Source organism: Amphiura filiformis, chromosome 3 (assembly GCF_039555335.1).
Source record: "Amphiura filiformis chromosome 3, Afil_fr2py, whole genome shotgun sequence".
Classification (NCBI taxonomy): domain Eukaryota; kingdom Metazoa; phylum Echinodermata; class Ophiuroidea; order Amphilepidida; family Amphiuridae; genus Amphiura; species Amphiura filiformis.
Window position 1 is genome coordinate 21,192,241 of NC_092630.1, and position 26,158 is coordinate 21,218,398.

The 26,158-nt window shown below is 34.7% G+C and overlaps 1 protein-coding gene across 2 annotated transcripts in view; it reads right to left on the reverse strand.

The window, feature by feature from the left end:
* Positions 1-26,158, reverse strand: part of LOC140148195 (E3 ubiquitin-protein ligase PDZRN3-B-like) — a 259,712-nt gene that overhangs the window by 70,686 nt on the left and 162,868 nt on the right. The window contains exon 1 of one of the 2 annotated variants that reach the window (XM_072170056.1): positions 5,755-6,504. The exons of the other annotated variant lie outside the window; for it this stretch is intronic. Coding sequence (XP_072026157.1) covers positions 5,755-5,847 — 93 coding nt within the window. The 5' untranslated portion in view covers positions 5,848-6,504. Of the gene's footprint in view, positions 1-5,754; positions 6,505-26,158 lie in introns of those variants that run through there. 2 annotated transcript variants of the gene reach the window in all.

Here is a 26,158-nt window from a genome sequence, read left to right on the forward strand (position 1 = left end):
AAAACGATGATGACAAATTCCTATGCATGTGACATTGAATTCCAACATATCGTTTAGAAGCGCGGACATTCATTTTGATTAAATTTCATCCAATCATAATTATATGCAACCCCCACTGATTAATTAACACTTGAAACAAATCTTTTCAAAAAATCTCAATTTGACAATCTAATGCATTTCACCACCAGCACAATTTGAAATTAGGTTTTTCAATTTGCAAAAACTGTGTCTTAGAAAACGCTCACCATTGGTGTATAAAATAAACATGATGCAGATAAGATCAGCAGTGTGGCAAGTGCCTGCCGCTCGTGCCCCAACAAACAAATGACACATTTTGGAGCAAGCCAGACATAGGCTTGTGTGGAAGAATTGTTACTCTGCATGCCAGGAGTCCTCAAGGGCTGTATTATTCCTTACAATACATTTATAATTATCAATAGCAAGTATTAAGCTATCATTGCCTGCATCAAGATGAGGCCTAAGTTCAAAAGAGTGCCGTCTTCCAAGCACACCTTTTTGTGTTCTTATGTATTGGTGTGTGCTATCACACACATGAATCATATCTCTTGATTTGAACCGGCACATGGGGTGCCATCAAAGGGCTATTTTTATCAACTTTCTCTGTACCCTTTACCCCATAACTGGCTCATTTAACATTCATTTTTTGTCTCATGAATAAGTGCTGACACCCAAGTAATACAATTGACAGCTAAATCATTTCAAAACAGTAATAGCACAGATACTCAACTGTGGTTTTTATAGTTTTATGATTTTATTTAGGGTTGTTTTTCCAAACTAAAATAGAAAATTGTGTACAAAAAGAGTATTTTTTATAGGGGGAAAAATTGTGAAAATTGAATTTCAGGTTTAGGAGAAGCTCATTCAGGGGGATCTTTTATTATTATTTTTTTGGGGGCGGGGGGAGGAGGTCATCCATGAATACATGCCCCCCCCTGCCTTAAACCATATCTGTAGCAAATCCCACACCGTTGGTGTCTCCATAGTGGAGCTTTTAACGCATAGGATATATACCCCCAACCCGGCATGGGTAGACTTTATAACACTTCCTTTGTGTTGTTGAAAACAACCTGTTTTGAACCTACTGACCCTATTTGGTATGCTACTGAAGATGAATGTTTTGACCATAGTCATTATCCTTGGCTCTTGACTATAGCAAGCATTATTTCTAATACACCTGACCTGGCCTTCTTCACTGAAATCTCCAATTCAAGAAATTCTTTCTTTAAAGGTCAATCATCGCCGTTCTAATTTCAGACCCATCAAAATAAACCCTGCTCAAACACAACCACATCCAAATGAAATTCACAAGGTGGCAAACATTAACGAAATCAATAGTATCTTAAGTCAACATTATCAACTGCGGACTTTACCGAGATGAACAATAAATATATTCTAATCATCAAATCGAAACACAAGATGGTGTTTAGTATGGCCCATAGATGTGTTAAATTATTAAAAGCGGCAAGGGCTGTTCAATTGCGAGCAATAGTATGCACGTAGCTCTTTATTCTGCAAATTGTAGTACATGTACTCAAACATTTTACTATTGTTGGTAAATTAATTATACATTACCACGACGACGGCTCATTCCTGCTGCCAAATGGTTTTTACTAAACATATATACCAGCATTAATTAAATTAGAAATTAGCATTGCAGCAGATAACCAAAACATATAAAGTACACTGATAAAACTGAAGCTTACATCTTTTGGTTAGCTGCAATAACTCACCAGTATCAGCCTTACCTCTAATGGGAAACACCCTCAAGGTAGTCTACAAATACTATGTCTGTAAGCTTGACAATAAAGACACCGACACAAACAATGCTGGAGGACGGAAGCCAAAGGTTTCTCTACTCCACCCTGGGGTAAGGGGAAAGACCCTGTATATTCTAGGGGCCCCTAGCTACTTGGGGCCGCCAAGCAACTCCTATCTTCTAAATACTGTAGGACAGGTGCTACAGCTAATTAAACAATTAAGAAAATATGATATGTCAATGTTTCTAGATAGTAAAGTTCAAATAATTTAATTAAAGCTACATTCAATATTATACATCAAATCTATTAATCTATCATATCACTAACTATGCTAACTTTAACACGCTATAAACAGCTGTGAAACGTGTGATATGTTGCGAGCATTATTACCGTCATAGCGGACATTTTCACGGAATATCTATTTTAGCGCTCAAATACAGCCACCACAAAAATAGAAACTATTAAACACATTCCTTCACGTACCTAGTTCTATGCAAGAACACTCAAAATTGCAAATTTAAAAACAAGCGAAGCAGTTAAATATAGCAAAGTGCAAAAAATTTCACACATGAAAATTAGCTCTTTTACAGTTAATCAGTTATCATAAAGCTGTATCAAACGCCGACAAAAAGATTGACTTCATGCGATTCAATTAAGCTTAAATTTAGCAAAGTTGAAAATCATATTTCATTAATCATAGCTCATATCTATAATTGAGAATAGCAGTTTAATGGATAAAATTATGGCAATGGCGGACAGTTAAAATGTCAAATATTTTTCTATTTTGGGTTTTTTCTTGAAAAAAACCCTAAGTGCTTTGAAGCCTGTGCAAATCTGCCACTGCAATGTGTTTTATCGTGATTATTAGTATCATGGCCAATTTAATGAATGCTGTGAACACAACATAACCCATTACGTTGAAAATACAATCCAGAATTATTGAAAACATTGAGTGCTCCTTACTAATTAGTGCACATTAACGAGTACCCAGACTAATTGGTAATGGTTTTCAGACAGAAATTATTGATCAGCCCAGCTGGGATGAGTCAATACATTGCTTCATCATGGATGTAAAATTATCTGCATCACATTGATGGATTTGATGGATAAAAAATATATATTTAACCCAACATATATAAATATTTTTACATAAAAGTAAATCTCAGCTATTATTTAGAAATCAGGGTGTTGATATTATCATATTTTGTCTCTAGAAAACAAAAGGTTTATAGATATTATGAATGAATGTAGCTATGTCAATTTTGGAATATGATGAATTATGAAGATGCGGACCACAGTGACAGCATCAATAACTGTCAACCATTTGTTGTCAATGGAAGACAATGTTCTGTTAAATGCCATTAAAATATGAATATGTAATGTGAAACTTTAAATGTTGTGCATGCCAGGCACATTTTAATTTAAATTAGTTGCCACTGTATATTTTATTGAGACTTCAATACAAATTTGAAAATGGCAAATATAATACTAGCGATGTTGTAATATTTAGCCTGCAGTTGTTATTGCAATTAAAAGACCCAATATAAACACAAGCTTATCTAAAACATCAATTCTTGAGCTAAGAACCAGCCGTACTATTGTACTACCAGTTCCTCAATATGATATGACTCCTTGATATATTATTAATAATTTAAAAAAACTCAGGTGAATAAAAACTAATTTTTCTTTCATCTTTTGCTCGATCAGAAAATAAAAGGGCAAATAACATATGAGCTAGCTTTTCTAGATAGAGGCTAACCAATACACCAGTCAGTTCATAATGTATGTAAATATTGCCGGCACGGCGGTGGATCACAAAAGCATAAGAATTCAATTTTAGCGCAATCAGGATTTTATCAAAGAAGCTTAATCTCTACATGGGGTTCACTCTGTGCCGGCATGATGCCTTTGGTCGTGAAATATCCTTTAATCACAGCCATTTTATTCGCCATCATAAATTCATAATTATTTCATTTGATGGTGTGTTATTTTGATGGGTAATATGTGATGAGAGTTATTTTAGCATACCACGGACCTGTAATTAATAGTGTATTGGTTGATTAAGTTCACAGTCAGAGCAATTAAATACTACCATGTACTTTACATGAGAAGTCAGTGTTTTGGAAAATGTGTCTTCTTCATTGACCTGATTTAAACACCTGTTCCATAAGACTAATATTTAAATTTGCGGAAGAATTTGTTTTTTTATTATGTTGCCCTTTCTACATTCAATTCATATAAGTAGTCCTAATTCTCCAATTTGAATTTAGGATGGGATTTTTGTTAGAGTGTGAATTTTACACTTGGGCATCTAGTATATACAGCAACTGTTCTTTCTTTCTTCCTTTCTTAGCTGGCATGATTTGAAAAATCTACTGCTTGCTTGCATATTTGCTTGCATGCACCATGGATGAGAGCACTGCATTATCATTTGTTAATTGTTTACTTGTAGCTGATTGGTTGCTTGACAAGGTTATTGTATAAAGTATGGACACAATGCTATCATCAGTAGATAGCAGCATCCAGTATTAAACAACAAGAGTCTTGCATGGGTGAATATGAGCAGGATATCCCTCTACTGCCCAAAATAACCCACAGATGACACTGACAATATCCAAATTCATTTGCTTTGTATCTCCTTTCCTGTGCAGGCAATAATGCAATGCACAAAAACAATGGATGCCATTGGTAACCACAGTTAAATGTCCTTCAATGGCAACCATCCAAAACACACTTACTTAAGCCTGAGGGTGTTTTAGAAGACTTGCGCCACAATCATAATGAATTACCACTTGATTTGACGGACATTGAGAAATATCAATTAGCATGAATAGGTTGCGATGTAATAAGTACCAAATCAAATACTATTTGTAGACCATTATGTGATGTTAATGTGTTTGAGGTGAAATATGATATGCCTCTCTCATGATCAATAATGCGATGACTATAGTATTATTTTGCAATCAAAGTAGAGAGGTTATTTTTAATGAAAAACTAGTATTACCATTTAAATTTGTGGTAATATCAGATAAATATCCATTAAAATTTAAATTCAATTTCAATCATCATTTAGGCCTATAAGCCAATCCATTTTTCATATTACTGTGTTTGTCTAAAACGATCAACAATATATGGAAAGTTCAAAACACATCATGTCAAACCACTGCACAAAATTACATTTCCAAAAATTAATGATAACTAAAAATGATGTCTCAGATTACATAGGTTAGGAACATGACAAAGTCCATCAAGAAGGATCTTTATATCCATCCACCTTGTTTTGAAGAGCAAAATACACATACAAAATTATACAATACCAACATATTTAATATGCCCTCAAATCCTTTAAAATAATCATGTTCCCTGTCAATCCTGAAAGTCTCGATGTTGCACCCTATTCTAACAAAATGGTCCAATGATCCCACACCTCCATGAGCTACAGAAGAATCACACACCAACCATCATGCCATTGACCTTATTATATACAGTGTTGAGGAACATGGTGTTTTTCTCAATGGTCCCAATCCTGACCTCCCTCTCAGGAGGGCAAACTGAATTTTCTTGTACATTTATGGTCAGCATACACTGATTCTATAACGAGAAGATTTAGCAAGCCTTCCATTCTACAGCCTTCCATTCTTCATTACGGAAAATTATTAGAGACATTATCCAAACCCTGAGCAATTATTAGATTTCCTACAATGAAAATATTTTGTACCTACTGATGTTATAAAAATACATAAACATTAGTAGGACAACTTGCATAGTATTATAAAGCCAAATATACTGACACCAGTTATTTGGATTGGAATGTAACAATCGGATCAATTTATTAATGAATCCTTAAACTAATAGTATATTATCATTTTAATTGACGACACCTGGCAGCAGCTGATTTTAGAATTCAATAATTAGTATGAATAAATGATAATGAAGTGTCATATTGAAACAATAATAGAACAGTAATGCTACCTACATTGAGAATGATGAAATCCATCCTGAATGCGGCTGCCTCGATCCAAAACACTCCCCCGTGTTCGAGTCTTCCGGAGGGGGGAACGACGGGCATTGGAAAAACTAGGGGGGTTGTTGTCAGCAGACTATATCTCACATGCAACACATTACTAGCTGTTCATCCGTATAGAAGACCAAAACAACAAGGTCAATATCCCAGAAATTGAATAACTCCACGTTTGATTTGTATAGAGAGAAACTCTGGTGGTGATAAGAACCTAGACCTCTTGGTTGTTTACATCTCTGTCATGGGAATTCAACATTGCTTTGGCATCCATGCAATATGAAGCTTTTCTTCACAAAACGCCAATTTCCTCGGTCACTGCACTCCGGGCATCCACTAGACCACTTGCTGATGGCACAATGAGCTAAATGGCCATCTGATTAATATTGCAGTGGTCACTCAGAAATTCCAACCAGGTCGGGCTCTTTGTAGACTCCACTTGACCAATGGTGAGCAAATTGAGGAACAAACTTCTTCCCAGAACTCCTCTCAGACAACCACCTGTGTGAGATAGATTAGACGGCAATGCAACTCAAAGAACCCACGTGCCCATATCCATAAGATGTTGTGCAAGCATACATATATAACCTCTTCAAACTCAGTTGTTACAAACTAAACTCCCAATATAATACATGCACAGATGTGACGTTGTTGTCGGGTCGCATTATCCTACTCTCTCTCTCACACACACATACACCACACGCTGTGTTCAGTAAAGTGGCTAAAGTCACTTTTCAGCTTCCAGCTCTGTTCTAGCTGGAGTAAAAATGCTAATCAACCATTCTACAGAATGAACTTTGTGATGCACCAATGGCAATGCAGAAAACACACTGGAATGCTCCATTCAGTTGATAGGGGTGGGTATATTTACACTGAATCACAATACCCATGACCACTTCATAGTTGCAAATCTGTGACAAGGAAAAATTAATTAATCATGCTCAATTGCACTAAGGCCACATGCATAATGGCTATTGTTTGCCAAAAACTTCCTTCAATAAACACTGCTAAACCAGTTTGCTTCACTCCCTCTTGTGAGAGAGACTCTTGGTCCTATTATTTGTAACTCAGTGTATGGTTTAAAGGTATATACAATGTGAAGTAGGCCCTGTTCAAGTTCCTTACCATATATTTTGTATCAATGATGCTCTAATAGTGAGTAAATTTGATTAAACCATGTTGTTTCATGTTTTATAGTTGAATAAAATTAACATTTTGTGATTGCATTTTTTTAGATAATATTTTCAACAACGTTTATATACCATGATACTTTGAATTCCCAAAGGTATGGAGATTCAGTAGTAACACAATTTAGTTTTATCCATATTGAATTCAAAATCTTTGGTGAAAGCAACACTTTACATATTTTGATGATCAATACTTATGTTCACATTTACTAATATCAAAATTTCAGTTTGGAATAGTGCTATGCTATAATACATGTACATTATGTATGGATATATATACTGCATTATTAAATTTGCGCTTAGTATTAGTAAAAACGATATGTGCATATATTTATCTATTAAACAAGCCCCAATCCCTTGAGAATATCAGCACCTGGTCTGTTACCACGCACCTGTGGAGTAAGATATTCCCTCACTACGGTAAAAACATAGGAAGGAGAAAAAATCCTCTGCCCTCATTTTGACGGAAAATTCAATTTAAATGCGTTGTTACTGTCCTGACCAGGGAAAATTGGACATATAAATTGAGTTAAGTCTGGGTGCAATGCATGACACACACACATTTGGATATGAAGTAGTTTGGGTTCACGGGTTCTCTCTTTCTTTCTCATGGATGCGGTTTAAAGACCACCATTAATTCCGGAAAAGATCTTCCCTCAAGAAGATTCCAGAGAGCACAAACAAAAAGGTGAATAGGTGAAGAAAAAGCAATAAATCTCAGTCTACATGCAGTGCTTTTTTTTGCCATTTAGGTGCGTAACATTTGACATGTTTGATGTGTATCGCTTCCATTCATGTTGTTGTAAAACAAATAGGAAACACTATATGTAGAGCAAAGCCTGAGCAAAGACTAAAAACATGAAATCACATAGTGCAAAAAAGACCAACACTATTATACTCATTTCCTTTGAATACATGCCTCCTTTGAGAATTATGTGAAAAGCCTCTAACCAAGAGGAAGCTGAGATATAGGGTGGGGACAATGCCTCACCCCTAGCAGATATAAGTAATATGATAGGCAAGGGTAAATATTGAAATTTGTTGGCGCATTCATTCATGTTTTCAACTGTTTATTGGAGGGATTAGGGCATGGTTTGGCACAATATCTGGGAAATATGGAAACTGATCAATATACAGGAAATGAGGCCAATATGTTTTGTGCAAATTCTGAATGCTGGCTTCTTGTTCATATTGCAGCATTGCGGATATTCTATACGGCAAATTCCTTTCTTCATTGATTCAATGAATATATTTCAAATCAAATGTTCAGTTAAGAGAATTCACATCTTGACTACTAGATTAAAACAAAACCTTTTGTCTCTTTTCTACAAATTTGATATGAAGGAAGCTAGTGAATGTAGACATATTCCCTGAAACCCCCACAAAACATGTCTGTAACTGCAAGGAATAGGCAATAATATTGAACAGGTTTTTAAGAACAGACAAATACAATGCGAGTATTCTGGAAGGAAACCAGTTTTCTAAAAAGGCTCTGTATTGCACAGATCTACCATCTGCAATCAAGGAAAATAATGTTGGCACACTCTGGCATACTAAATGTAAATCGCCACCACTCTTCAAATTCAATGTTGATGAAACACTTTTAACATTGGGTGCTCCAGGCACCCCAACATATTTGATTGAGAGGGAATGGGGGAGGGAAGGGAAAAGTTTCTACTTCTCATCAAACATAGTTATACTAATTTCACTTATCCAACAGACTGCCAATGAAGAATTCTATCATATTCATAAAGTCTAACTGTTGTTTTTTTCATTGACTGAAACTATCAAAATGAGGTTCTCTGTCTCCAGACCCGTGCACAAAAGTTTTATGTGCTCACAACACACACAAAGCAAGTAGAAACTTGTGCAGAGGGTCAATATATCAAGCACAAAGAAAAAATGAAGCCTTAACACACTTATAAGAATGAATATTTTATAACACAGCATAAATAAATAAACAAATACATAACAAAACATACCACAATATAAAAAAACATAAATTTCCAAACTAATTAAAAACAATTTTGTGTATGAAATTAAAATGTGCTTCATACTATTTTCATTATCGGATCTGATTATAACATCAGAAAAACTATCCAAAGTAGCATGATTGCAAGCATAAAGGCAAACAAATCTGTTTCTACATGTAATTTGACTACTAAATGTATTTTTGTTGTATTGGTATTAAATAAATAATGTTACATCATTGTGATAACAATGTCACACAAAGAAAAGTACAAAAGCACTCTTTCTTATTTGGTGCAACAGACTGTGAAGTACTAATTCAATGTCATATACGCATAATAATTCACTGTGCGCTGTTGTGAATTTTGAAAGCAATTGGGCTTTTGTTACCAAATAAAACTGCCAATAAATATTTGTACAGCAGTCTGTTAATCTCTTGAAGCAAGCCTGATAATGCAGCTTGAATTGCCTGCCAATGAAGTGCTGTGATACACTAACATGACCCCTATATTATAAATACTTATCTATTGCTTTCTGAAATCCAGGTATGATGAAAACAAGATTTTAATTACATTTGCAATTGAAATAATACTGCACGCCAGTTGCGTCAGTGTTGTCATGCTACAGCAAACCCTAGCTGCCAAATTCTGATCACATGACAAAGGTGTCATAGTTAATTAGTGTTGAATGGAATCAAAACATCAATTGATAAACTTGCCACTTTACCAAGATGCGAAAACTGGGCCATTGATATTCAGTATAGGTGTGTGTGGCACAATAGGGCTCCGTAAAAGAATTAAGAGCCGGTATAAATGTCTTAACACATAGTGCCATATCTTGATAGTGCTACAATACTACATGTACCAGCATCTACTGTCATTCAAGCTTGAGTAAGCTTCAGTAATGTAGGTCGCTAAGGTTGGAATGCCAAAACATCCACTTTGGGACTACGGTAGCTTCTTCCTTTCCCCTCACCAGTTTGATGACAAAAACCATGAATAATTGAGTGGAACGACATGAAGACTATCAATTACTTCCTCTAGTCAGTAGAGATGGATACAATACAATGGAAATGATTAAATAACCTGACAATTTGAAGATTGGAAAACTCTTGAAAATGACCCAGATTTGAGACAATTCTAGGGCGTTGAGTTACGGAGATTTGGAATACATTGGGGAATAAGATGAAGTAGAGAGAGAAAATGCAAAGAATGCCAATGATGTGAAACAATTTTTAGCATGCATAGTGTGTGTGTGTGTCGGTGTAGATGAAAAATTTACATAAAACAAGAGTTTCATTAAGTCTGTCAACAAGTCAACAATGAGAGCTTGACATCTATTGGCTATACTTTGTGAGATACATGAAGTGGTTGATAATATATCTGAATGAGCATTATGTGTTTAATCCACATATTTAACAAGTGAATTAATATATAAATACATTTCGAGCTATCTACTGAAGATAGCATGGCAATTAATAAATAATACATTTTGAGCTATCTGCTGAAGATAGCATGGTGAAGAACAAATAAATACATTTTGAGCTATCTACTGAAGATAGCATTGCGATTAGTAAATAAATATATTTTGAGCTATCTACTGAAGATAGCATGGCGATTAACAATTAGTTACATTGTCAGCTATCTACTGAAGATAGCATGGCAATGGGTTGAACAAATAAATACGTTTTGAGCTATCTACCGAAGATAGCATGTCGATTAACAAATACATACACTTTCAGCTATCTACTGAAGATAGCATTGGTAATAAACAAATAAATTCAAGTGATATTGAAACACCGAAATCCTGCTTATTTGATGTCATAAGATTTATATTTCCATGTGCATACAACACGCATATCAATACCCCCCCCCCACACACACACACACACATAAATATCATCCATCAGACCCTTTTTATATTCCAATTTGATCAAGGTGCTGAATGCCTTTGGCTAATATCTCCTTCATCTAATAATAATCATTGTGAGCTTGTCATCTTCGGACCCTTCTCCTGATTACCCCTGGGATTTTGCATTGCTAATTCCTCAATTCTTTGCCTTCAGTCATGTCAATGCAACTTAGAAATTCCAATCGCAAGTTAAAATTGAAAGCTCACCTGAGTGAAAAGAAGCATATTCTATTATTTCTATACAACAATCTGGAACATGTGCTGTCGCTATGACGACGGTTATGTAAATTCTTTATCAGTATGCGAGAATAGGTTAAAGACTCAAAAGTCAGAATAGAATTCTTGAGACAAATTCATTTTCTCTGGGCCAATGGAAGTGTGTTGTTGCTATGGTAACATCAATTCTGTTATATCCTGCATCGGTACAGCAAGTTTGCCACCTGCGCAACCATTTTACTGTCTTTCTGTTTCTTCATCAATTTCAGCTAAATTATGAGCATGGAGAGGAAATGTACTTGGCTTTGTACGTCTATTAAATGTTGTGGTTTTAAGAAGGAAATTGTGCATTTCTGATGTGTCTGGACTGAGTGAGAGAGGCTTTAACCTTGACCTTATGAGACATCTTCCACATCTATTCAGAGTGCTATTTTTAAGCATTGATAATGAATTTTATTTCTGTGAACAATGACTACATAATTCCACTTTACATCACCATTATGTCACAAAAGGTTCATGGCCAAAATTCTAATTATTACAATTCTCAGATGTATTATTATTATTAATGTCATGATGTATTGGTGAATTTCATTGTATTGCCATTTCCCAGCCAAACGCTTAAAATAATCAAATGTTTCGTTACATTTACAATAAATTGTCTATTACAAACCACGATATTACTATTTAATAAAATGTCTGCTGTCTGTTTTTAAAATGTCCAATCTCGCTCGTATCATAAATGCCTTTGATACTAAGTAACATCATAGCATCGTACAAAAGCTTCATAGAAAAGTTGAAATCTACACAATCAGGAGAAGAAATTAAATTGTCTTTAAAATAATAGGCTAGGATTTCATATTTACAGCATCTATAATATTGCTTATGTTTATTACTTCATAAATCATATGGCTGCCATTATCACCCCTATACTTTGTAGATTGAATGAAACACATAAATTAGAATCCATTCAGGTCTAAAATGAGAGATGAAGGAATGATAGGATTCTCCTACAACACTATGCGATCAAATCAAAATGTGATTATTTTATGGAAAATGCTTTCAAAGTATTTGTAGCAATTTTACAAGGAATGACTTTGACTTAAAAGCTTTTTCTCTTAATCGGGTATAGAATGTCAGAATATCCATTTAAGTGGTGTATTGTTATTGGTTAGCAGCAGACAGAAATCTTAGCTTTTAAAAGATCTATACAAGGTTATCTTGTCCACTCTAACCATCCGAGTTCCTATATTACTCTCTCTCTCTCTCCTATTGCAATCCCTTGGTCAGTGCACATACATAACATCCTAAGATGGTGTAGCATTAAAGGCATCATTTGATTTTATCTTTTAATATTAAATAGCAAGAATTGGTTAATTTTGCATCAACATTATGTCCCCAAATCAGACTTTATTTAAAAATCTCAAAATTATTGTGTTGTTGTCTTGTAGATATCGCTGGGTGATAGTGACATATCATATCTAGAAAATATAATTAGGAGAAAACTGTGTTTGAAAGACACAACAATTTGTTATGTGCTGTGTTGCTCAATTTGATTATTATAGAATTGGTAGACTTGAAAAGCCGGCTTATTTAAATAAAAAATCATTTTACTGTGGTGATTTCTTACATGTGGATGTAGCACCTTTCCCAATAAAATATTTTAATATCTCTGATTACAGAGGGGTGTTAACATTTTGAACTCTTGAATTACAAATTACTTCTTCCTATAAAGAGATTTATGGTAACAAACCTGAAATTATGCCAGGGGTTTGGAATAGATCAGCACAGAAAAACCAATGTCAATTAATATATTTGTCAAATTATACAACATTGTAAAAGCTGCTACCTCCCACACTGTCTGCATGCTAATGATATGATATTCAAATAACCAAAATGAACAGATATGACATTTTCAAAAGTTGACATCTTTTACACTATTTTGATTCCCCGACCACTTGAACTAGTTCTTACGTCTATTTCTATTTAGATAACCGTATTTTCAAAAATAAAATTATGTCTGCAAACAGTTTATCACAGGTACAATAGCTCATTTCAATATGCTGTGATATCTTGTCTACCCTGCTGAATTTTGCATATTTTCTCACTCTCCTTCTCTCTCCAAGTAGCCACAAGCACCTTTACTCTCTTAACGCCAGTATGAAATACAAAAAAGTGTGATTAAATCACTATCACTGATTATCCCTATAGGTTCTTTTTTTCCTTCAAGTTCTTCTTGACTGCAGAGAGGAGCAATCTGTAGCCTGAAGCCTGTCATTTTACATTGTTATCATAAACAATCTTTTTCTCCCCTCTTCTTGCTGACCAGCCGAGAATTGCCAAGTTCATGAATACACAAATGCTAGAGGCTAGATCTATCTTTAAATTCAATAGTGGTGACTTTTTTTCACACTACCAGATATACCTCAGTGGTTGGAATGAATGAATCAACCATCAAGAAAAGTCATCATGTAATACATGACGATCTGTATCCAAGGAGTAAAGTAGTGCTACATCTTCAGTTACTGATAAATGATTATAATATCAACAAGACATACATATGTTTGTACTTGTATGATGCAGTTTGCTCTGTTAAGTTTCTATCAGTATCCAACTTAAATGTTTTCTGACAATAATCAGCATCTTTAAATGAGTTTAGTAACATGGTGGAATTTAGTATTTAGAAAAGTGTTTTAAAGTCTAAACATTGTTTTTACAGCGTGACCAAACAAACATGCACCTGTAATATATTCTAGCACTACCGAGGACACTTGTGAATCTGGGGGTTCACTTAAAATAAATTTTAAAAGAAAATTGGTAAAATTGAGCAATGGCAGCCTGGTGGTAGCATTATTTTGGTTTTTGCACAGGATGATGTCATCAAATATCCCTTATCACACCATACCTGCATCAACCTTGGATGAAACCAGTTACCCACCATCTTGTTTTCATTATTTACAACAAATTAAGTGTATCAGCAAATTGAAATTACAAAGCAGGCAAGCGTGTACAAAAACCAATGCACAGTAAAACACAGCAACGATATCAGGCAAGCGGACAAGCAAATGTTGTCGATCAGTGACTGGCTCCAACACCTGCCTCTCATCTTCATCAGTACACACTAAAAACTACGGGGTTATATTTTCCGTGGTCATTTTGAATTGACCACGTTTGGGGTTGTTTTGACCATTCAAGGGGGTTGTACTGTTTTAATTTGACCACATTCACGAGGTCATTTTAGCCACGACGAACGTGGTCAAAAACTTAGTGGTCATTTTGCCGATACCGTCGCGCATTGATATCAGTTTCAATCTTCCGCTTTGAAAATCTCAATTCATAAATGAGTTTAAACATGAGCTGCAATTAATGTTTGTTGATTAATAAATAAAACTAATTTTTTGACCGGTTACCCAATTTGTCAACTTTATAATGACTTGCATTTCGAACTATTTGCACACACGGTGTGCATCGGCTCACATGGTCACATCAGCGCCATATTTGTTCTGATTGTGCAGCTCAGCGGATTGTCGTGTGTGCTTGTCTGCATGATGGAATATGAAAAGTTAGTTGAAAAGTGAGACTGCAAGGATGCATAGACACTTGTCTATGCACGCAGATTCATTCCAATTTCATGCTGTCGTGGCTGGTGTCTTGGCTGCAGTTGTTATAAGCTTATATCATGTAAGCTTATAATACGTGAACTGTCATAGGCGATGACTGACTGTGTGTGAGTGTGATACACAGATGCATTTTGCAGTTTGCTGTTTATGTAATGCTTTCTCTGTGCAGAAACACACAGTTTATGTCCTGGTGGGACCAGCATGACCATAGGCCTACTAAAAAAATCCAAACAACCCCTAAATGTGGTTATTGAGTAACCCTATAAAACAACCCTTTCAAATGGGTCATTTCATTTGACCCCTAAAATGAGGTCATTAAGTAACCCAATAAGGCAACCCTTTTGAAGGGGTCATTTCATTTGACCCCGAAATGTGGTAATATTTTGACCCCAATGGGGTTACTATTTGACCCAAATACGTAGTCATTGCAATGACCTCGACCAATGGGGTCAAAATGACCCCGTTAGTGGTATGGTGTTTAGTTGATAACTATGCTGGGGTCAAAAATGACCCCGTTTGGGTCATTTTTTTGACCCCGTAGTTTTAAGTGTGTAGCTTTCAAAATGGCTGCCATGTTACAAAATGAAATTGGTAAAATGGGTAATGCTTCAGTGGTTATATTTGATGTATTATGATGCGACATCATCAATTCAACATTAAATACTGCAGTACTAGTTATAGCTATTGGTAATGTTTTGCTTGATCCAGCTTTGTTTTAACTTATGTCATCAACACACTAGTAAATTCATAGTTATACCATTTACATTGCCTCTCAGTTCTTTAGCAGATTATCTCACAAGTTCTCTCATTGTCTCTTACATCCTTGGCAGACTATCTCATACATTCTCTCATTGTCTCTCATTTCCTTAGTAGACTATACCAGTATCTCACAAGTTCTCTCATTGTCTCTCACATCCTTGGCAAACTATGTCATGCATTCTCTCATTGCCTCTCATATCCTTGGCAGAATATCTCATGAATTCTCTCATTGCCTCTCACATCCTTGGCAGAATATCTCATGCATTCTCTCATTGCCTCTCATATCCTTAGCAGAATATCTCATGAATTCTCTCATTGCCTCTCACATCCTTGGCAGAATATCTCATGAATTCTCTCATTGCCTCTCATATCCTTAGCAGAATATCTCATGCATTCTCTCATTGCCTGGCAGAATATCTCATGCATTCTCTCATTGCCTCTCACATCCTTGGCAGAATATCTCATGAATTCTCTCATTGCCTCTCACATCCTTGGCAGAATATCTCATGCATTCTCTCATTGCCTGGCAGAATATCTCATGCATTCTCTCATTACCTCTCATATCCTTAGCAGACCAGACCATATGAGTTTTCTTTACATCTTCTTTGCTCTGATGATTACATTAAATAAATGACAGCGTGAAAAAGAAACATATTCTGCTTGCAAGCACACAACAGTCATGATGAATATCAATACCATACCTACAGAGCTGTCACTGAATTATGCCAAATTTACACAAACAGTGAGAAAATATGATAATATAAAAAGCTATGATAAAAGTTGAGAAATAGTTTCCCTTCAGGCTATCATCATCTTCACCCAATAGTTCATTAATTATGACAAATTTATAGAGAACATGGCACTTTGGGTGAATAATTTATTGAATCAACGGTGAATCACATATTGATATGAAATTATTGGTGAATTAATTTATGTCCATAAGCTATATCTTCATTAGATTTGGTGAATTTCACCAATTAGTGCATGATGCTCTTAATATAATGCCCTACTTTGCTGTTAAAAATTGAGTACCCATGTGATGCTCACAATCAAATCATTTTATCATTGTTGACTTGGCTTGTATTTTATTTATTCTTTTAAAATTGTATTCATTAACATTACTTGAATTGCAGCAACAGCAACACAAAACCTGTAATCTGTAATTATAATAATTATGACAAGATATTTCACATAAAACTTACTACTTTTGAAACAATTGTTGCTATATTTGATGTTTTTAACAAAGCAGATTGCAAATATAAAATCAAATCCAAAATATTTATCTACATATAATTCTTTTAATTGTTGGATCCCATCAAAATTCATTGCAAATTTGGTTTATTCATCTTTTGGGCAGCAAATGTTTGTTTGCATGGTCCATATAAACTGATTCAGCATAATGTCTTTACTGCAGTACTACCGTGTCAATTCCAATATTTTCTGCACAAGCAGCAAACCGTCACACACAAATACCCAATTGGCAACACGCCATTAACAAATGAACAAAATTACCAACAAAATTGTCTAACATAATTTTTGCAATGCATTATTTCTGTTGCATTGTGATGCGAGTCAAATCTGCAATCAAATATCATTACATAATTACATTTCTATGGTTCATTATTTTCTGATAAAGCATTTTCTGCGCAATGCCTAATTCTTACACCTCCCTCCCTAAAACAAGATAAAGCATTGGTATATCGTTTTTCACCCTAATATGGCAATAACATCAGTGCGCATTTCATTGGGTGCAGCCAAAATCGCTAGCGTTCGCTAATTCAAAATCCTGTTAATTTCTCACATATTGAGCACTTTTCTATCACAAATACAAATCACTCAAGAATTGTGTCAAAAGGTTGTAACCATTGGATATAGCTGTAGAAGGTATCCTTTAGTTACGATTTATATAATTCTCCTCAAGATCTGTTTCTATCAAATCTGAAGATTACAAGTACCCTACAGTGTGCAATTTTGATCCAATTCTCGACATGAATGAAATAATTAGGGCAAACACTTGACCAATCTAATTTATACAACATCATCATGATCAAATGATAGCTTAATATGATAACACATCAAATATTGACTACCGATTGCTTTATAACTTCGGGTAAATTTACTAGGTCAAGAAGGCTCTGAATCAAATTTGCGATTTTGAACAAACACCTGAATTTTGCTATTAAATCTTGCTCGGAACAAAACTGCTTTCATCATGAAGCACAATAAAATCCAATTGAATTTTCTGCACCTGCAATATTGAGAAGGAAAATGGAGTACCAATAATATATTATTCCCATTCTCATTAAATATGATGTGGAAATATAACAACATCGCTGAATACATGCAGTAAATTATAGGTAATGTGGGTAATGTGTAGTCTAATGTTGTACAGTGTAATAGTTATTTACATAAAATCAAACAGGTTTTGTTGTTCAATGAATATACCATTTTTTCCATTGATCACTGTTCATGACAACAAAATGCATTAATATTTTAAGTTGTACATAAATTGCTAGTTCTGTAATAGCCTTGCATAGCAGCAGCAGCCTGCTGCATATATCAGATAAAAACAATCTCTAACATAGATGCCTTGTATAGTGCTTGAAAACAGCTGCTCCTCTCTATGATAGTCATGCTCTGAAGATCATTTTCATCAGGACCTATCTGTTTCTGCATTAACTATATGGGAGTGAAACCACTAATTCATCAATTGTATAACAATAGAAAAGGTGTCATATGATTTAGTGTTAATTTCTATGGCTTTTCCTCCAGGCTACATTAAATCATTAAATCAAATAATATTTCATTTTGACAGGATTCATCAGTAAATCAGATGTAGTTCAGTTGTGCAAAAAGAATGGATCAATTTCTTGGTTTCTCAATGATATGTTTTGAAAAATTGCCCTGTTTTATTTGAGCCCTGTTTTAATTCAGCCTGTTTTATTTGAGCCCTGTGTTATTTGAGCCCTGTGTTATTTGAGCCCTTTTATTTGAGCCCTGTTTTATTTGAGCCCTGTTTTATTTGAGCCCTGTGTTATTTGAGCCCTTTTATTTGAGCCCTGTTTTATTTGAGCCCTGTTTTATTTGAGCCCTGTTTTATTTGAGCCCTGTGTTATTTGAGCCCTGTGTTATTTGAGCCCTTTTATTTGAGCCCTTTTTATTTGAGCCCTGTTTTATTTGAGCCCTGTTTTATTTGAACCCTGTTTTATTTGAGCCATGTTTTATTTGAGATGTTTTATTTGAGCAGTATGATGGAAAAAAACAACTTGCAAGTGATTCTTGCCTAATAATATAAGCTTTTACATGGTATCATGAAGGTACATTTTGACAAAATGACATCTACAAAGTTGATTCACAAGTTTCAAACAACAAAAAGTAACATTTCCATACGACAGGGCAGATGATTTTAACATCGCATCCAACAATTTTTATATTCCATATTGCTAATTGGCTTGCCCGCATATAGACTTATGAATATATGAGTACATCATTATGAACAGCTTTTACAAAATGCTCTAACGAGCTAATCGATACCAAATCCAAGGTCACTTGTGTTATTTCGGTACAAATGAAAGGGAACCGAGTATACAAGCGCAATTGACCAATACTCATTCTAGTAACTAATTATAACCCAGTCGGCAATTGCCTTCCATTATCAAAATACCATGCTGGACACATGCTTTAATAATGGCTATAATTGGATTGGTTTTCAAGAGGGTTTGTCATGGAATCTGAAATCAGGGGGAAAATATGAAAACAATAAAAATAGTGACAATTATAAGATGAGCTTTTATGACTTTTTTACACATAACTTTGTGAATACAATAATCTTAATAATTTTGTTCTTTTATGCTTGTCAAATTACACCCTGACTTGAGATGACACCTGATAACCTTAGGCTGATGAAAGTCAATTTTGAGTTTCCCATCACCTGCCCACCCTTCATTTTCTGACCCTCACTTGCATTCATTATTGTGATTTTCTAAAAGTGACGGTAAAAACTGGTTATATTTGCAAAACAACGATGAAATATCTATGCATTTTTAGTGGAAAAAATCAAAATCAAAACATTTTGCTATCAACCTTGCAGCCTCTTTTTAGTATATTTTTAAATCTCACTTGGGCTAAACATCCATCTAACGCTCTTGTTTGGTCATACAATGAAAGTCAGAAAAATAGTGAACAATGAAAAAGTTACCTCACTTGTTTTCAGAAATTATGTGATGGGAAGATCGATTGTCAGTAGCCTTAAATGAACAAAATGGTATAATGCTATCTGGAGAGAGATATAGCTGCAGACAGACAGTCCACCAGATGGGCAAGTGGGTGAATACAGGACACAGAGGACAAGATGTCTTTGAACAAAGTTCAGTCAAGACAACAAGTCCTGTTAAATCTAGGGGCACTATCTGTAGATTTGCCTCACAGCATATTTCTATTCTGTTCACTTCAACAATCCAAAACCAGTTTCATCCTAGTGTGAAAATTCCCCACTTAAGCACAGACACTACACACTTCAACCGCAGTAAGAATTTGACCAAATGTTGACAAGAATTGTAGAAATGCAGCACTACACCTTTCTAGTATCTCCTGGGGACCATGGAAGAAAAGACATGTAGGGACTGACCAGTCCCATCAGAGCAATGCTAGTCTAACTAAAAGGACTTCATTTACCAGTGACGTAGATTTCTTTTTGGCAGTGAGTGGATGGAGTTGGAAAACCTTTCTTGAAGTATAGTGAATCCAGCACCTTTTGGCACAGAAAAGCCAACAAAAAATGTTGCTATATTATGAAACTAAAATGGTGAAATATGGTGCAAAAGTGGAGAGCAAACAAATTTGGCTACTGTATTTAAGCTTAAATGGCCAAATATGAGATTAATGTGGTCAGAAACCCACAAACAGGCATCAATATTTGGGGGGGGGGATTTATTCATAAACATATGTATAATGTCTGTGGGCTGTATACATACAAGGAAGTGGACAAATCTACTCAGGGCTGTGTTTAGGACTAAGCAATATTCGTCAGTGGTCAGTACTATAATGACATGCATAATTAACAAGGCTCAATATTGATTAAAACCAAAAGCTAGGTTTGACCTCAATTAAAGAGCAATTAGCTGCACACAAAAAAATCAATGCCCTAATTTGACCTAATTAATTATTCCTCTTCACTGCTAAGTAAAGACATGTACTAGTTATCAACTGCAAAATGGACAAATGCCCAACATCCGATTGCAGATATAATTCATATGCTCATTTAATACAAAGCATGTACGTGTATTTAATCATACACTATCCTGATCTACTTGATGTAAGACAATGACATTCAAATCTGTAAGGCCTACATATTTTCTCAACCTCAGACATGAGTAAGAACTCAAATTACATTTTGTTCATCTTCTGGTACAACTGCATATATTATTCTAGTAGTCCATCCCATGCATTAATAGATACTGTCACTCTTTGTCAAATCTAACAGCTCTTGTCAAGGACAGTCAAAATTAGCTTTTAATTTATGTCAAGTTTTAGTCAAATAAAAAGGTTTACAATGGCTGCACTAGGTTTCATCATGTATAATGTCACAAACTGTCTGTCTACCATGGCCTAACGACATGTAGTATCCGTAGTCATACATTCATTGTATTTTACATAATTAGATCATGAAACAACCTATCAACATGTAAATTTGCAGCAGTACAAAAATGCTTGCAAATTTATGCAATTTGAAAATAAAATTTAGCAAGATTGAATTAAAAAAAGAATGTGTATAGTGAAAGAGAGTAAAAGATAAACAGATGAGTGAGAGTGAAAGAGAATATAAGGAAAGGGAGAGATAGATAAAAGGTAACAGGAAATAGAAAGACAAAGAGATGAATGGAAAATGTCAGCCATGTCATTATAAATGACATCCAAGCTTGTGGTAGGGCACTCATGAAGTCAATGCCACAGTGCAGAGGCTTGTGTACTTTTGTCACACCAAGACAATAGTCGGCTTCACTTCAAAGCTAATAGCAATGAAATATTTATAGCACGGGTGTTGCATCTGACACAGTGGATTTTACTAAATGATTGGTGGGATGGACAATGGACAGTGAGCCAGGCGGCCGCTCCGTTGATGATAAATGGAGCAGATATGACATTGACGGGGAATAACGCTTTCCACATGGATAAATCTTATCGCTTGATTTCGTTTATCGGACTGGAAGCTGCATCGCACCTCAGGACAATAGACAACAAGAACTGGTGGAGGATTTCTACAAAGGTATTATCTGCCGGCCTGCCACCTATATGCTTGTACTAGCTATTATGCTATTCACTTATTCACTCCGATCTTGCCATTAGCAATTGGCTTTCATCTTTCCATCTCCTTATTCTTATATCTGATTCAAATAAGCTGCATTAAGCGTCAACTTCTTTTGTTGTCCAGTGCAAACAACAAGAGCTTATACTGCAAAGTATCAATCAGATTTCTTTCTTTTTTTCTTGAAAAAAAAATAATGGAAAAGGTAAAAACTCTAGCTGTGAAAATCCAACATCTTAAAATAGTATCAGTCTAGTAAAGTACAGTTGTGTGTCATTAAGAACAAAAATAGACATCAGCTCATCCAAAAATATTGCACAAACACTCAAGTGGAAGTTTTAAAAATGGATATAATTATAAGACTGAGAGACTAAAATTCAAATGAATTATTGATCATCTGTAATAGCTCATGAAAATTATGAGTACGAGAAAAATCTATATCCAAATGTTGTTAAATTTAAGGTTACTAATTGGTTCACAATGATATTTTCCCCTATACTACCTGTTTATGTTCCCAGCATAACAATTTTCTACTTTACTACACATCACTCCACATCATGTGTTTTCCTCAATTCTGCGCCAGGACGGGGTGATTTTCAACTCAATTGGTGACCCCATCCTTATCATGCGCAAGCTTCCCACTTTGAAGAATCAATATTTCTGTCCTGCTCTCAAATTGGAGCAGACATTTTTCTTATCTTTTGGATAGCTTACCTGGTTTGTCAACAATACAGAAAGCCGGTAATTGACATCAAGTCAGCCATATTGCCATGACAACCAAAACGAGTGAAGAGAAAACGTCAGCGAGGGGCAAAATATGCGAAAAGAAAGAAAACAAGACAAATATTATAAGAGGATGCTTAGGTAAATATGCGAACAGTGGGCCATGATATAAATGTATGTATCAGTTATTCAACATGATAATATACAGATTGTACATTATTATCATCACATTTACTTTATAGTATAAAACAACACAGGTGTATTAATCTGCATACAACTTAAAAGTATATAATATTATCGATCTCATTTCACATTCGCATCTCATCTAACTCGTTAAAAGTATGTTCAATTCTTATGATTAAGTTCAAGTTTCAATTACAAGATGTTGTCATGGTAACACCTTCCACATTATGAAATATCATTGATACTTTAAATATAATACAATTAACCAAACAGTGCTTCAAACAGGTGAAATTGCAATAATTGGAGGACACAACATATTGGCAACATATTGGCAAAAATGACATATTAATGAGCCTTTACAGTCATTTTAGCTCATTAACTACATTGATTATTGATAAAAACAATAAGATACAAAGAAAATAGAAATTGATATATTTTGAAAACCGTATGTCTGATTTGCTTCAAACAAAAGGCATATCTGGTCAGTGTACTTTGCCCTACTCTATTTTAGCTGTTTAAAACATGCTCAGATCATTTTCTAGTTTTCAGAAAATGCCTCCAATACCACCTTAACCCTCAAACAGAGTCATTATTTTAGTACACTTGTTTTACAGTTTCAATCATTTAAGCTTCTCATCGCCATGTTTGAAATCCCAATGAAATTCATCAGGAGTACAAACATGCCTTGTATTGATCCCCAGGTATAGAGGTATAGTCATGTATGTTCAAAAACACAGAATTGCAAGTACAGTTTTCATAACAGTCTGCTATGGTAAGTTAATGAGGAATAGCCGTTTACTATTTTTAAACTCTCGAGGTTATTATTGTCTTATTTTTGATTTGAAGAGAAGATTAAATGACAAGTATTGACAGATACCTAAAGGTTCATACAAGGGATATTGTCAGCTCCATTGTGTACTAAGCAATTCCAAGCTCTATCCATTTACTCAGTATATTATGTCTACTTTGAGTACTAACATTTCATTCTCTCCTAGACTTGGAGGTAAACGTAGTAAGACAAACAAATATGTTGATAGTAAACTAGTGGAAACAAGTAAATAAAATACTTCCAGATTTTTGGATATATTTTGATATTTCAGCAGAACTATGTTAATATTGGTTATTAAATATCAGCAACATCTCCACAGAATTGAAATGATGTGAATGAAATGTACTTGTGCATTTTGTTCTCTGCAAACACAGGAAGTTCTCAAGCATCATCCCACAGTGGTAGAAAATCAAGGGACGATTCCGCATAAAAACACACATAACCCCTGAAATCGGTCGTAACACAATTTTTCTCACAGTTCACCTGCTATGCAACCGTCTTGTTAACTCATTCCCTCAATAGATTTGAAACAGTCAACAAATATCTCCCAGCTATGGGTCCCCTAGGCACTCGCTCCCCTTTTTATGTAGTTTTAATCTCCCTATATTACTTCTGCTCCGTTGGTAAATCAATACAACATTGCTAGTAAGCCTGAGGTTGTAGTCAGAGGAAAAAGGGCTAAAATTGCTTCAAATATATGCTGTACATCTTTTATGCTTAAACAGTCTCTACCTATGCTTATGCTAACACTAAATCAATATATTTTATTCAAAAATCACATGTAATGTAAAAATTTAAAACTTCCCTTTACTAACATGACAATGCTCCACCAATAACCCCAGTGATAAAACTATCAATTTCAAACATAAAATCAGTACTTTTCCATTCCAACAGAATGTACCGCCACAATTTGTATAGATTGCCATAAGCCTTGCCAAGTGTTCAGTCCACACAGGGCTAACGTAGTGGCAGGTGGAAGGTTTGCGCGCTAGCCATCATCCGCAAATCACTCAGATTAAAGCATGGGGACCAGAGCAAGGTGTTGATATTGTTATTAAGCTGCAAGTAAGTCACTAAATGGATTTTTTAACTTCATAACCCAATCTTTCCTGGTGAAATGAAAACGCTTTATCAGTCTGCTGGCTTGGCTGGCATATGGAGGGCGTTTGGAAACAAAGAGCTGGCCAAAAAATGAGCAGATTTTACATGTTTACATAGTCCTGAAGGCTTGTTTGTTTTAATATAATTCTACCAAATGAATTGTCTCCTTTTGTAGTGGTTTGCAGAGTCAATGAGTGAATTTTCCCCAATTTTCCCAACTTGTTCATTTAACTTGAAAATATTCAAAAAATAAAGTAAAAGCAATAACAATGAGTGTAAGATTTAAAGTGAAAACTCATTTTGAAATTATAGATTATTGAGAATTCTACAGATTTGGTACTCAGAATAATTGCATGATAATAATAATAAAGATGAAGAAGTAAAATGTAGAACCATTTTAGTAAATGTTCATTAGTCTTTGGTTTTGTACCCTATGTAGTTCTTAACTTATTGGCACCCTCAGGGATGCGTCACTAGACATGGGGGGGGAGATTTTGTTTTTGCTTATTCAGTGAGTGATTTTTTTTCTCCAAAAAACTCCCCCAAGCAGGAAGTCTAAATAATGGTGCAGCCTTTAAAACATGACAACATGGTGCTAAAATAATCAAACTTAAATTTATATTGAAGACTCATTTTGATCATTCAAAATATCTTAAACACAGCCACTAAACAAGTGGTGACAACATGCACAAAACACAGTCACTTTTTTCTCCAAGAGCCTTGGTGTTTCCCTAGTATTTGTGTGTAGCACTACAGCCAAGTGACAAGCATATAAGAGTCTTTGATTTGTTTCAAAATAACAGCTGAAGATATCAAATTATTTTCACAACACTTTACTGGTAAAATCTCCACAAATAACTTTCCTATTCAACACTTGTATACAGGGTATCCCAAAATGATTAATACCACTTGACTCAATAAACTTGAAAAAATACGAAGATCATTTCTATTAGTCATAATATTGTTTTAGATCTAACTTCTAAATGCTTTCAGCTTTTGTAAGAATTTTAAATTTTAAGAATTGGCTCTTTCTCATTAAAAATACAAATTATCTTAGCAAAAATCTTGATTTTGAATATCTTCTATAATTAGCGCAATATTCAATGTCTTTGTGCAAAAAATAGGATATGTGTAAATTTGTCTTTCATTTTACTTTTTGTTATTTTTAAAACACATATTTTGTATACAGTTACAGAATACAATAATTTAACTGTCACATCAAAACCAATGGAAGATATTCTAAAATCAGGAGAATACGTAGTACTATAATAATTATTTTGGGACACCCTATAGGCCTTGTTATTGTTTTACCTAAAGTGTAACAATACAACACTACAGATTGAAGATTACTATAACTTAACTCAACAAAATGGAAATGAACCATTCCAACCTTTCCTGTTGAGGCACAATATTATGCCTGAATCAAGATGTACAATTGTGAACTTATTGTGAGAGTATTAAAGTGCTATTTTTGACAACACTTATCTGTAAAAGCTCGATAAAACCTTTGAAATTCATGGAGTAATTTTGCGACCAAATAAAAAGTAAAGACGGGAAAAATTCC